This window comes from Nycticebus coucang, chromosome 11, assembly GCF_027406575.1.
Source record: "Nycticebus coucang isolate mNycCou1 chromosome 11, mNycCou1.pri, whole genome shotgun sequence".
Classification (NCBI taxonomy): Eukaryota; Metazoa; Chordata; class Mammalia; order Primates; family Lorisidae; genus Nycticebus; species Nycticebus coucang.
In genome coordinates this window covers 110,137,519-110,151,431 of record NC_069790.1, presented here as the reverse complement: position 1 = coordinate 110,151,431, position 13,913 = coordinate 110,137,519, and the positions used below count along the sequence as shown (strand labels likewise).

Sequence of the window (13,913 nt, the reverse complement as noted above, 5' to 3'; positions counted from 1 at the left end):
TCGAACTAAAATCTCATTCAGTAATAGATGGCTATTTCAAAAATTTTGAACCCCATTTCTAATTTTATAATCTCTTTTCCTTCCCTTTTTGCTTTCAGGCTGCTACAAGGCACATTGTTCAATTACAATAACTCAAAACTATTTTGAAAATATTACAACATCCCTAAAAATAAATGGACTCTTCTTCAAAGGGAAAAAAAAACCAGATTTGGGAACCACTACTTTCCAGACCAATTCTAATGCTCACATTTTGCTTTCTGATGGTTTCTCTTTGGGATTTCCATTCGTGGATCCACAACAGTTTTACTTAAAACTTAGAAAGTTTTCTACACTTTCTTATGCAATAAATATATTCACTGGGAGCAACTGCAGGAAAATGGGCAAATCTTTGCACTGTATAAACAATGGCTTTGTTGTTGTTCAGTGGAACAAGACAAAAAGTGTATGGCTGAATATACAATGAGAAAATTAGACCAATAAACTCCTAAATTAATAGTATAAATACAAAAATTAAATGGAATTATTCATCTTTCTCCTATTGCTCAAAAATAATAGTGCTGGTATTCTCAAGTTAACAAAGCTACAGTGTAAAATAAACTTTTTCCCTAAACTTTCTCTTTTATAATTAAAAGATACATATTTATTACTAATTTACAATGGCACAACTATTACAGCATAAAGATAGTTGGAATAGAGGACTCTATTTCTACAATGACTCTAACTTTACTTCATTTTGGCAGGATCCTCTAAATTTAAACTATGTAACTTAATTGTAAAGGATTGGTACTACTATGGAAAGAAGTACTAACAAAACACATTTGTAAAATGGGGATAATGGTTCTTACCTCATGGAGTTCTGCTAAACTTGGTAAACCATGTACAGTGCTTGCTTAAAGCTGTTTAGCACACAGTAAGAACTCAGTAAATGTTAGCTATTATTACATACTATATAATATTATTATGTATTAGATAGTGCTTTTCATCTGTACTTTATGAAAATCACAGAAACTGCAAACCTACTTAGATTATCAGGTCAAATACAACTCATTTGAAAAATGCTCCAATCCAATAATTTCAATATTCTTTGGGGGAAAAATGACATCATATTTACAAACAAAAGGGGCAATAAAATTAGTCTAAAAGGCAAAATGTTATGTAGAAGTGATCAAAATGATTCCTTAACAATTCATTTTGGTGGGAAACAATTTAGTAAAGATTTGACTACATGACAGACAACAACTGTAAATAATGATTGAAATATTAGCTGGACATAAAATCTAGCGACAATGTTCAAAACATTATACTTTTTGACTAAAGAGTCATTCATTTTAACTGTAAGGATAGTTCAGGAAGAAAACAAGTGACTTCGAGAGTCCATTACAAAGCATAATCTAGGGCGGTGCATAATCTAATAAAGGGCGCAACTGCTCAACAACAGAGAAAATTGTTCTCTTTCTTATTACTCTATGATTTCTTACGTCTAAAGATCTCCCAACTCGCAACAATAAAAACTGAAATTACCAACAAACTTTTGTCCTATCTCCATTATTCAACAATTACATCAAAAGCATACCTATATATTTTCAATTTCTGAAAATTACAATGGCCAAGTACAATATCCTCCTATAAACGAATGATATGCACTTAAATAATAATAAAATGGGTAGGTGCCAAATAAAACAGGAGACACCTCCCATTCAATTACAATATAAACAAACTGAACCAAAAGCAAAGCTAAAAAGGTTTACCAATACCAACACAAAAGAGAAAAGTAACCAGATAACCAACCCACTTCTCCATTCCTAGTGGAATCAGTCTCAGAAAATCTTTCCTTGCTCTTAAAGCCCCTTCAATGAAAAATAAATACCACACACACGCAAGCACACCTCAGCAGCCACGGCGCCCCGCAATAACAAACAGTGATGAGGATGAGGATGATACGAGAGGGGTTACACAATCTCTCTGCTTCAGAGTGGGAGGCGTGTCCCCCAAGGTTTTCGCTTTCTTTCTACTGGAACGACAGCTGGAACGCCACAAGAACCCCAGCCGCACGGCTTGCAGGGCCCCAAGATTTAGTGTGGGGAGCAGAAAGGAAAGGAGGAAAATCTGAGGTTTCGAAAGGTGCAGAGGAAAACAGGCTCGGCGCGGTGCTGGGAGCGAACGCGGGCGGGGGTGGGGGTGTCGGCGCGGCGGGGTGAGAGCCTCGGCAACCCCGGGAGCGGAGCAAAGCGGTGCTCACTGCCCTGTCCACCCGCTCGGCCCCTGCCCCTTCCACCCCACCCTCGGGGCGACCGGGGCGTGCTCCGTGGGCGCCCGAAGGTGCAAACCAGCTGGGGAAGGCGGCGGGTCCTGAGGCTCCCGGGGTCTGGGGCAGGAGGGAGGAATCTTCTGTACCCGTTGTTCTCCGCACAGCAGCAGCTCCGGGTAACTGAACTCCACGCAGCTTTCGTCCGTGGGGTCCTTCAGCACCAGCTCCAGCCGAACAGTCTCCCTCGGCGGCCGCGGCGGCTGCTTGGCCCGGGAAGCCGGCTCCCGCGGCGGGGGTGGCTGCAAGGGCAGCGGCGGGAGCGGCGGCGGCGGCGGCGGCTCGGGCCGCGGGGGCTCGCGCTGCAGCGACATGGGCGGCTCGGCACGGCTGACCTCGCGCTGGGGGAGCGGCTTCTCCCGCGGCGGGGGCTGCGCGTCCGAGCGGGGGGCAGGCTCCCGCGGGGCCGGCGGCTCCGCCCGAGCCGGCTCGCGGTACGGCTGTGGCTCCAACCGGGGGGACTCGCGGGGGTACTCAGGCTCGCGCTCGGTCCCCGGGTACTCGGCGTCGCGTCGCCTCACCGGTGACAAGCTAATGAACGCTACTCTGCGCGGCTCCGCCATCCCCACTGTTCTGGCCCTCTGCTTTCGCTCAAGCCGGCGCTCGCTTCTACGCCGCGTTGCGTGCCTGCCCGCCCTTCCTTTTCCTTTCCGTCGCTTTTCTTCCCTCCACCACCCTCAGCCGTCTCCGCCGGCGCCACGGTGAGTGCGGACCGGGCCCCCTTCCCCGCTACTATGTTCTGATGGGCTCCACCGCCATCGCCAGGGTCGCCGCAGCCGCCATGTTGGATCCCCCACATAAATAGAAGCAGGCCGCTGAACGGGCGCATGCGCAGACAGAAGACGCTCGCGTCCACCGTCGTGGCTGTTGCTCAGTTTTCCTCTTTTCCTCCCAACAGTCTGGAGTCCAGACAGGTCGACGGAAGTGACGTCACGAAGTGGCATGTTTCCTTGGAAACAGAGACGCCGTCTGCACCCTTTCTCTAAGGGAGGGTTCTGGCGTTTAACAAGTAGCTTCCTATTCGCACCCGGAAACCCGAGGCGCGTTTGGAGCTTCGAAGGGCGAACATTGGGATGTGCCCAGGACAGATCCAGCCATGGCGCCGGGTCCCGCCAGACACTGCCTGCGCTCTCCATTCTAGAGAGTTAGCGGTGTCAGCCGATTGTTCAAGGTGGACACTCGGCAAGGGTAGAGGGACACATGGACTACCCGCCGGGCTTGCCTGCCCAGTGCCCCCGCAGCCCGAGGTACCCAGGGAAGACAGGAAATGCCCAGCTCCAAGCGGACTTGCTTTCTGCCAGAAGCGCTAGCTGAGTCTCACTGGTCTCCGGTGGTTCCTAGACAGGCTCTTGTTTTCCTCTCCCGGCCGCAGTGGGCGGTACGTGGGGCACGGGGCAAAATGCTCAGTGTGCAGTTGGAAAATTAACAAACAAATGAACACTCCTGGGCTCATTTGTAAGACCTAAACTATTGACATCAGTGGAAAATTTATTGAGGATTCGGGAGTATCTCGGGACGCACTCAAAGAATGCTAAATGAGGGTGAGGGAGGAGCATCCATTGGGCACGTCTTGTTGGCGCGCCTGTGATAAACTAATTGGAATTCAGGCTTAAAAGGACGAGAATTACTGGCTGTTTTAATCCATTGAGTAGAAAGTATATTTGAGGGCTCGCCCTCCACATTAACTGGATTAGCTATAAAAGGATTTTGATTGAGTCAGCATGACGTCATAAACAAATTCTGAGTAGGTTCGATTTTTTGCTCTTCCGTTATTTTCTGTGCTTGTACGAAGACTGTTACGGAATCAATGATTCCAAATGTCCCTTCCAGTTCTAAAATGTTGTCATTTCTCCTTGGCATCATGTTTTGCCTCTATTACCTCCTTTCTCTTCAATTCTGATTCCAAATTAAGTTCTCATCTTTTGATTGTCTTGGTAGACCTTAAGTGATCTTTGTTTCTATTCCTGCCACTCTTGCAATGGGGCCATTTTAGTGCTTCTAAAACACTGCTTTTGATTACATTATTCTCTGCCCTAGCTGCAACTTACCTACAAATTATCTTTTTTGTTGTTGTTGTTGAGACAGTCTCACTCTGTTGCCCATGCTAGAGAGCCATGGTATCAGCCTAGCTCACAGCAACGTCAAACTCTTCGGTTCAAGTGATCCTCCTGCCTCAGCCTCCCCAGTAGCTGACACAGGAGTCCACCTCCATACCCCAGTAAGTTTTTCTGTTTTTAGTGGAGATAGGGTCTTGCTCAGGGGAGCCTCTAAGTTCAAGGGATCCTCTGGCCTGGACCTTCCAGAGTGCTAAGATTACAGGGATGAGCCAGGACACCTGGCTCAAGCTGGTGGTCTGTGGGCCAGATGGTCCTGCAGTTGTGTTACTCATCCAACATCATCTTCTGTTAACTTCTGCTAAAGTTGAATGTTGCTCCAACTTTCTGATCCACGAGCCACAGAACAAATAGATTTTACATTGTAACCCAATGTAATACACATTACATCCAAGTCTGAAATATGTTCACAATGTTACCTTCCTGCATAGGATAAAGTTAATATAATAATATTCTATGATACATTGTAGAAACATCTTAATATAAGACAGAAGCAAATTAGAAAAGAGTTTTATTTACTGCCATGGAAGTCCTTGCCTTTTCACAGATTTTATTCCGTTCCAGAATTTATGAAGACAATGGTACCAGGAAAATGTGGTATTCTGTTGAGCCTGATATTTTTCTTTGTTCTATAACAAGCCAAAATTAAAAGTCCTAGTTCACATATGTAGTTGTTGAATAGTAATAATGTATGTACAGGTTCTTCTTAGCAATAAACTCTTCTTTAATCTTAATCCAACATTTTGATAAATGTCATTTGTGGCAAACATTTTTTTCTATATAAATGAAGTACTAAGCTGCAATAATTTATTTTCTTCATAGATATCAAGTTTAATTCAATTATTTAAAATTTTAGAAACCAAAGAATCTTAATACATTTTTTTAGTGTCTCAAGTTTTCTTCTGGTTTTAATAGTTTCTTACAATTTTTCTGTGTCTCTACTGTTTCCTGATCATAGTTGCTGTTCAATCATTTGAAATCTGTTACAATTTGTGTAATTTAATTTTTATTACCTAAACGTTCTTTTGTAATTTTTTTAAACCATGGAAGTGGTTTTATTTTTGTCTTTGCACAGCAGTGCAATTGTGTACTTGTAGTGTTTGGTTTCTTAAATATTAAGTATGCATTAAAATATATATATATATTTACATTTAAGAAATGTGACACATCAGAGAAGTCCTGTATGAACATAATTCATTCCCAATATATTTTGTTTCATACATAAGTAATTTAATCTACAAAGTCAAAACCGTCAACTCTCATGGTGTAGAAGCATATACAAATTTTATAGTTTCACAAACACGTTCTCATGATGTTATAAATGACAACATGTATTTGCAGTGTTTATTATCAAATGATTTATCACAAGTTTTTATTGTCTCCAATGTGTTCTGCCAATAAGAGATATTTCAGTGCACTTGGTAAAGATATCATGCATTTAAAAAGTCAAAATGGTCAAAAGCCTAGATTTAAAAAAAAGACAAAGAAAAGGTTGCTATTTAAATACAGGGTATTACTCAGTCTTACTCACTACAGGCCAGGTGAAGTTTGGGTCACACCTGTAACCCTAACACTCTGAGAGGCCAAGGCAATAGGATGGCTTGAGGTCAGAAGTTTGAGACCAGCCTGAGCAAAGCAAGATCCCCTCTCTATAAAAAATAGAAAAATTAGCAGAGCTTGGTGGCCCAGGCCTGAAATTCCAGTTAGTGGCAAGGTAAAGGCCTGAGGGTCGCTTCAGCTTAGGAGTTTGAGGTTTCAGTGAGCTATGATGATGCCACTGCCCTCTACCAGGCAACAGAGTGAGACTGTGTGTCCAAATAAAATAAAACAAAATCCAGTATCTTCTTTGTTAAAGAGCAGATTACAAGAAATATTATCCATGCTCTTCTATTAAAAAACAAGATTATGATATGCATAACAAATCTAAATCACAATTCACAAATGGTGGCTGAAATCCTGTCAAATTTCATCTCAATACAACAGAAATCCTCAGTTGTGTGTAAACAATTCAAGATTAACGTTTATAATGGAAATGTCAAATCATAACTACTACATGTCACTACTGATGGGTTCCACTATACTTGAACCAGGCACAGCAGATGTGCACATCTGATAGACTGCTTAGAAAATTAAAGCTATCAGAGCTATAAATGAGGAATACATAAATATGAACATAGCAACATGAACGCATTCGAGCCAGTTTTAAAAAGTGAATAAGATGCTATGTAAACACATCTGATGGTTCTCTCTGGAAGCTACTTTTCACTGATTTATAAAAGCTGTGGTTTTAGAATTAAAAAAAAAAATTTCAGTGCTGGATGTGGTCATTTCTTTGTACATTCTTGGCTGTAATGCAATCTTCAGATCTTCATGCAGAGCTTAAAGTATCAGGATTTCTCCAGAAAGTCAGCTCCTTATATTTTCATCAGCCTTTAGTGCTTCAGTAGCCTTATAAAGCTCCTTAATAACCAATGATGATGCCCCTGGGTTAATTTCTCCTTCACAGAGCTATATACAAATAGAGTTTCCATACCTAAGCCAGTATTCAGAATTCTTGGACTCTCAAGCACATGGTCCAGTGATTGCCTTCATGCCATGAGATTCGTTGCCACACTACTACTTGCAATCACAGAGGCCAAGGGAGCTATTTTCTAATTCTACGTATACTTTTCTCTATACAGACAGTAACGCCTCTATGAAATTATCTTGTTACACATATCTGGCATTAAAGTGTTATACAATTTGCACTATAGGTGCCCTCATCAAGTTGGACTGTGACTACATCATACTGCAACATTGCTTCTTCTAAATGTTCTGTAGTGATAGTCTTGATGTGTTATCACCAAGGTTTTCATTGATCTGCTGATCTGTCACCAGAAGCACCATACCATAAATACCAGACGAAACAGTTTCTCAGCACTTAGGATGCTCCATTTTTCTTTGCTACATCAAAAAGCAACTAAATGCAAAGATTGTCTTTCTCAAGACTTGTATTTTCTTTAGCACGTATTTGTGGGGCTTATTGACAAGTCCATCATGCTGTCTTTTCAGATGTCCTTTTAATTTTGAAGGTATTATGCTTCTGTTTGCAGGAAATGCACTTATCTTTCCTTTTCTTCTCTCTCTCTCTTTTTTTCTTTTTTGGAGACAGAGTCTTACTCTGTTGCCCCAGGCTAGAGTGCAGCCAAGGTGTTACAGGTCAAGCAACCTCAAACTCCTGGCCTCAAGCAATCCTCTTCCCTCACCCCCTCGAGTAGCTGGGACTACACGTATATAGTATATAGTATTTCTATTTTTACCAGAGACAGGGTCTTGCTCCTGCTCAGGCTGGTCTAGAACTCCGGAGCTGAATCAATCCAACAGCCTTGGCCTCCCAAAGTGCTAGGATTACACGCATGAGCCACTTTGCTGGCCTTATCTTCTTCCTTTTAGAGTGAGATGTACAGCCAATGTTTGTTGATTAGAGGGGACATTTTCTCAGTATTTTCATTATGTACGATTCCAGATTCAACGGCTATATTTGAACATTTCTGTATTTTTGCCTTTCTGGTTCCTTTTTCTTGTACTAATTAAACAGCCTACTTGAGAACAATTCATACTTGTTAAATTAACCCATTACACTTGACACATACACCTCATACTGACGACATCCTTTCCCCAAAATGCATTTAAACTTCTTCCCTAGAATCCAGTTGAAAATTGTGCGTTTTCTATCAATAAATAAAGTTCTTCTGCACTTCATGTCATAAGTCATAGGTGGTTATGATAACATGAAGTCATGCTGCTCAATGTTATCCAACAAACGAATGCAGGAGTTGCAGTAAGACCTCAGCGCGTGTCGCCACCCCTCTCTTCCACCTGGGACCCTGCTTTTCCCTGGCAGTTGAGTGAGACTCAAAACTGATCACACAATTCTCTAATTGGTTTTAACCATCAATTTGAAATAGGAATCCAGCTTTGCAGATTGAGACTGAACAGGTGTAACCATGGGGCAAAGCTATGAGAATTTCACTGCAGAATCAGGAGGACTAAAAGATTGTGTGTGGGGCGGCGCCTGTGGCTCAGTCTGTAAGGCGCTGGCCCCATATACCAAGGGTGGCGGGTTCAAACCCGGCCCAGGCTAAACTGCAACCAAAAAAAAAAAAAAAATAGCCGGGCGTTGTGTTGGGCGCCTATAGTCCCAGCTACTCGGAAGGCTGAGGCAAGAGAATCGCTGAAGCCCAGGAGTTGGAGGTTGCTGTGAACTGTGTGAGGCCACGGCACTCTACCGAGGGCTATAAAGTGAGACTCTGTCTCTACAAAAAAAAAAAGATTGTGTGTGAAAGACGCTCAGATGCTTGAGATAGAAAAACGTTTGGAATTTGGAAATTCAGAGGAGGGAAAAATCAAAAAGGTCTGAGATAGAGAAAATTTTATGAAGGAAATAGCAACTTGATGAGGTTATGGATGAATAGACTAAGTCAGGCCTGGTCATAGTCAGAGAAGGACTCTGACAGCCTGCAGGGTGGTATGAGTTGCCCTGTCAAAACAGAGTTGGAAGGAAGGGTGGTGGGAATTAGAACCAAAAAAAAAACGTCAACTGTTCTGATCACAAACATCATAAAAGAAATCACTTCAGGGGCAGTGCCCGTAGCTCAGTGGGTAGGGCACCGGCCACATACACTGAGGCTCACGGGTTTGAACCCAGCCCCAGCCAGTTAAAACAATGACAACTGCAACCAAAAAATGGCCAGGTGCTGTGGCAGGCACCGGTAGTCCCAGCTACTTGGGAGGCCAAGGCAAGAGAATTGCTTAAGCCCAAGAGTTTGAGGTTGCCGTGAGCTATGACGCCATGACACTCTACCCAGGGCGACAGCTTGAGACTCTGTCTCAAAAAAATAAATAAAAAATATTAGTAAAAGAAATTTCAGCTGATTTGCTTGTACAGCAGATATAGGGGTATCTCCCAGAACCCAAGGGAAAGAATGCAGTCAAGCCCCATGAAGACAGAACCAAAATTAGGAGCTAAAAAAAGCCACATGGACTCCAGACAATTTTCTCTTTGTCTCATTCTGCTTTTCTCTGAGATCTATTCATTCTGCTTCCCTCTCTCTGTGGATTAGCTTTCTTTGCTCCTGATGTTACATGGTTAAAAATAGGGCTTTGTTATAATTCCCCCCAATTTTTTACATGTTCTCTGTTTTAGATACCAGCCCAGATTAAAACAGAAAATCTTTTTTTTTTTTTTTTTTTTTTTTTTTTTAATTTGGCCGGGGCTGGGTTTGAACCCACCACCTCCGGCATATGGGACCGGCGCCCTACCCGCTGAGCCACAGGCGCCACCCTAAAACAGAAAATCTTTACACCAATTCCAAAATCCTGGGGAAGGACCTGTAATTGACCAAGTTTGAGTCAAGTGCTCAGCCCCAGATCAAATGACAATGGGGAAAAGCATGGCAGCCAGGAGCTTCTGCAGAGGGGCAGTGATGCTGGGGCGAGGACACTGTTCCAAGAAAGGGTAAGGGGCCTACCAGGCGGTTTGCCTGATGTCAAAATATGAGATAACAGAACAAAACTACAGATGATGCTTTGTGGTAAAAACATAAATCCCAGTGATAGCTTACCAAAGAAAAAATATATAACAATTATGTATAAGGAAAGTGATTCCAGAAAAGACAAAATCCAGACCAATTACTATAGAAGAAATCAAGAATGTTGCCAAAAAGTTAACTGCGCCCCCACTCCAAAGGGAAAGAAAAGACTAGGACCAGACAGTTTCACAAGGAAATTCAACCAATCATTCATAGATGATTCATAGAATAAGTTTAATATTATTTAAAGTGGTACAGCATATGTATAATAGGAGAAAAACTTCTAACGTCTTTTCAAGACTCAAGAAAAACACTGATTCCAATTCTAGGAAAGACTATACCCACAAAACAGAGCAAAAGATATAGACATTAGTCTTGCAAATTAATAACCAAGTAAAAGTCATATGAGACATAGTAAAGAAAAACCCAGACATTGACCCATGTCCCGGTACAGACTTGGAACCGGTAAAGCCCTCAAAACCTGTAAAGAGACTAGTTTTCAAGCCTTAGAGAATTTAAAACCTTACTGGGAGGAGTACTAGCCATAACCAGAGTTTGCTTAATTATTCCCTTTCTCCTCCCACTAGTAGTCAAGGCTATCCCTAGATAATTGGGACAGATGTCAATCCAAAAAAAAAAAAGAAAAGAAAAAAGCTGCATCACACTTGTTCTATATGAAACACTACAGGAGCAAGCTGATAGTGAGACCACCAAATTAAAATATATGTGGATTCTCAAAGGGGGGAATGAGAGAGGATACCCAGAAAAAGTAAGATCTAAGAGAACAGAGGTCTTCTCAAGGAGGGCCCAAGGTCCTCCTCATGGTGATTGAGTTCTTAGGAATGTGTAGAAACTTAGCTTCACAACTGGGACCTCACAACTAGCACCTGCTTTCGGTTCTGCAAAAGCCAAGCCCACTTCTCCAGCTTGATTCAAACTGACCAATGAGAAAGGTACGTGTGGGCTAGAACTTTTTGACTGGGGATAAAATGAAGACTGAGCCAGTTGGGGAGAGTGGCCGTTTTGGACTCTGGTCTGCCGCAGCTCCCCTGGCTGGAATTTTTATTAAGGAGTTCCATGGTGTCACAGTAGCCTCAGACCCCCGGACTCAAGTGATTCTCCTCCCATGCAGCTGGGAGGATGGGCACCTACCACAATGCCAGGCTATTTTTAGAAACTGGGGTCTCACTTTAGCTCAGGCCTGTCTTGAACTTGTGAGCTCAGGCAATCCACCCGCCTGGGCCTCTGAGAGTGCTGGGATTACAGGCGTGAGCCACCATGCCTGGCCAGTTTATTGGTTTTTCTTTGTGGAGTCCTTATGTTTATTTCCTTTTTTTTTTTTGAGAGTCTTAAGCTGCTGCCCTGGGTAGACTGCGGTGGCATAATAAATAGCTCACAGCAATCTCCAACTCTCCAGCTCAAGAATCCTCTTATCTCGGTTTTTCTATTTTTAGTAGAGAAGAGGGTCTCCATTTTGCTCAGGCTGGTCTCGAACTCGTGAGTTCAAGCTCTCCACCCACCTCGGCCTCCCAGAGTGCTAGGATTACAGGCATTAGCCACTGCACCCAGCCTATTTCAATTTTCTTTTTATATCTTCTTGATAAGATCCTCCAGTCACTCATTTTTATTTTTTCTTGTTTATTAATAGAAGGATTAAGACTTTATTTTATTTATTTATTTATTTATTTATTTATTTGAGACAGAGTGGCACTGTGTCACCCTGGGTAGAGTACCATGGCATCACAGCTCACAGCAACCTCAAACTCTTGAGCTTAAGCGATTCTCTTGCCTCGGCCTCCACAATACCCAGCGATGTTTTGGTTGTAGTTGTCATTGATGTTTGGCAGGCCCAGTCTGGATTCAAACCCACCAGCTCTGGTGTATGAGGCTGGTGCTCTATCCGCTAAGCCACAGGTGCTGAGCCAGGATTCAAGACTTTAACTTGTCCTCTGAGCTTTAACTCGAATCTAGTCTGGATTTGCTCTTTCACCCAAAAGTTGAGAGTTTTTGTCTAGGTTTTTGTTTCTTTGGTTGATTGATTCATTAATAGGGTTTTTTTTTTTTTCCTTTTCTAAAATTATTGTTTTGGCTGGCAGAGTTCTTAGGTTTTTTTTCATTTTTGCTATTAACTTGTGCTTTTATGGTATTGTCATTAGAAAATACCTGCATTGTACTCTCATATTAATTTAGAATAAAAAAATCTGCATTTTTTTTCTACTTTAGAGACTTTATTGAAGAAAGTCCGTGGTGTCATGATCAAGAGTATGGATGGGGAGGCAGGCTGCTGGGGTTAAACTTCAGCTCTGCTGCTGAATAGCTCTGTGCTTGAGCACTGCTCACTAGCACGAGCTCTGTGACAAGCATGCTGTGCCTCAGTCTTCCCATCTACGAAGTGGGAATAATAACATATACTTTTTAATGCTTGTTGTTGGAATGAAGTGAATTAATATACATAAGTACTTAGAAGGGTGGCTGGTGCATAGTAAGTGTGTATGTATTTGATGTTATTTTCTTTGTGGCCTAGTGTTGTATAGCCAGTTCTGTGGATCCTTGAAAGGGAAGCCTAATCTTTATTTTCCAGGTTAATAGACACATTAACCCTCTATTCCTTATTGTTCGTGATATTTAGATTGCCTACAAGCTTTACTTACATTTTTCAACTGTCATGAGCTGTAATCTTTCGCTACTGTTATCCTTGGGACTCTTACCCTTTTTGTTTTCTGAATATTGATGATATTTGTTGCATATTCATAACGGTTAATATCTTCACTGGGAAATGGACCCTTTATCATTCAAAGTGTGTTTCTTTGACTGGCTTAATGATTTTGACCCAGATTCAACCTTGTTTGATTGTGACACCTGCTCTCTTTTTATTTTCATTTGCCTAATTGTACAATTGCCCATCTTTTTATTATCAACATTTATGCATTACTTTGTTCTGAATAGGAGTAACAGCACAGAGTTAGATTTTGTTTTGTGATTCAATCTGTCAGTCTTTTTCTTTTAATAGGTGGGCGAAGTCCATTTACATATTTGACATCAGAGGCATGTTTGAACATAGATCTGGCACATTATTTTATGTCATTCTTTCTCCTTTAAACCTTAAAAATATTCTCCATGAGGTTACCTAGTTGCTTTGTTTTGTGCGTGTTACTTCTGCTAATTTGAAAGGTTTATGTATTTGTTTTAAGGGGATAACTTTCATGCCCTTAAATTCTCAATTTCTTTGGACATCACCTATAATTTCATAATTCCGATGATGAAATTCATGTATTTTCTCCTTTTGTATACTTTGTGTTTGTCTTGGTATTGGAAAATACACTCACACATTACTTGATTTATCACCCTTAAATGATATCTTAAAGATACCAATGTACTAACACTACTTTCTGCCTTTCTGGCAGAGTAAAATATTTGCTTACAGCTTTCATATACACCAGTTTTCTAGTTATCAATATTTTATTGATATTCTCTGCCATTTGTTGTTGTTGTTCCCTTTCGTTTTTATTTCTTCTTGTGTTGGTTTTTTAAGCTGTGTTGCCTGTTTGGTTTCCTGGACCAGCTGTTTTGATGAATATGCATGTGGGGGACACCTGGGCTGAGTGCACAGCAGACATTTACCCTGTGATTCAGTGTTTTGCATTTACTCTCCTCCATCTTGTTTGATAAGGAGCTGAGGAGCTGTTCACAATGATGTCTCTTCTGTTGCAGGGCAAGGTGCTTCCTACAAATATGGCTTAGCTCTGAGTCTTTGTTTTGCTCGGCCTCCTCTGCTTCTCAGAACTAAGTCTTTTTTTTTTTTTTTTTTTTTGTGAGACAGAGTCTCAAGCTGTTGCCCTGGGTAGAGTGCTGTGGTGACACAGTTCACAGCAACCTCAAACTCTTGGGCTCAAGTGGTCCTCTTGCTTCAGCCTTCCAAGTAGC

General features: G+C 41.9%; 1 protein-coding gene across 6 annotated transcripts in view; it reads right to left on the bottom strand.

The window, feature by feature from the left end:
* The window catches only part of UBN2 (ubinuclein 2), a 79,619-nt gene extending 76,439 nt beyond the window's left edge, over nucleotides 1-3,180 (bottom strand). For 5 of the 6 annotated variants that reach the window (XM_053554000.1, XM_053554002.1, XM_053554003.1 and 2 more), the window contains exon 1: nucleotides 2,395-3,180. In XM_053554000.1, coding sequence (XP_053409975.1) covers nucleotides 2,395-2,868 — 474 coding nt within the window. In that variant the 5' untranslated portion in view covers nucleotides 2,869-3,180. Of the gene's footprint in view, nucleotides 1-1,886; nucleotides 1,958-2,394 lie in introns of those variants that run through there. The other variant, XM_053554005.1, reaches the window with a different exon arrangement.
* Nucleotides 3,181-13,913: the final 10,733 nt, after the last annotated feature.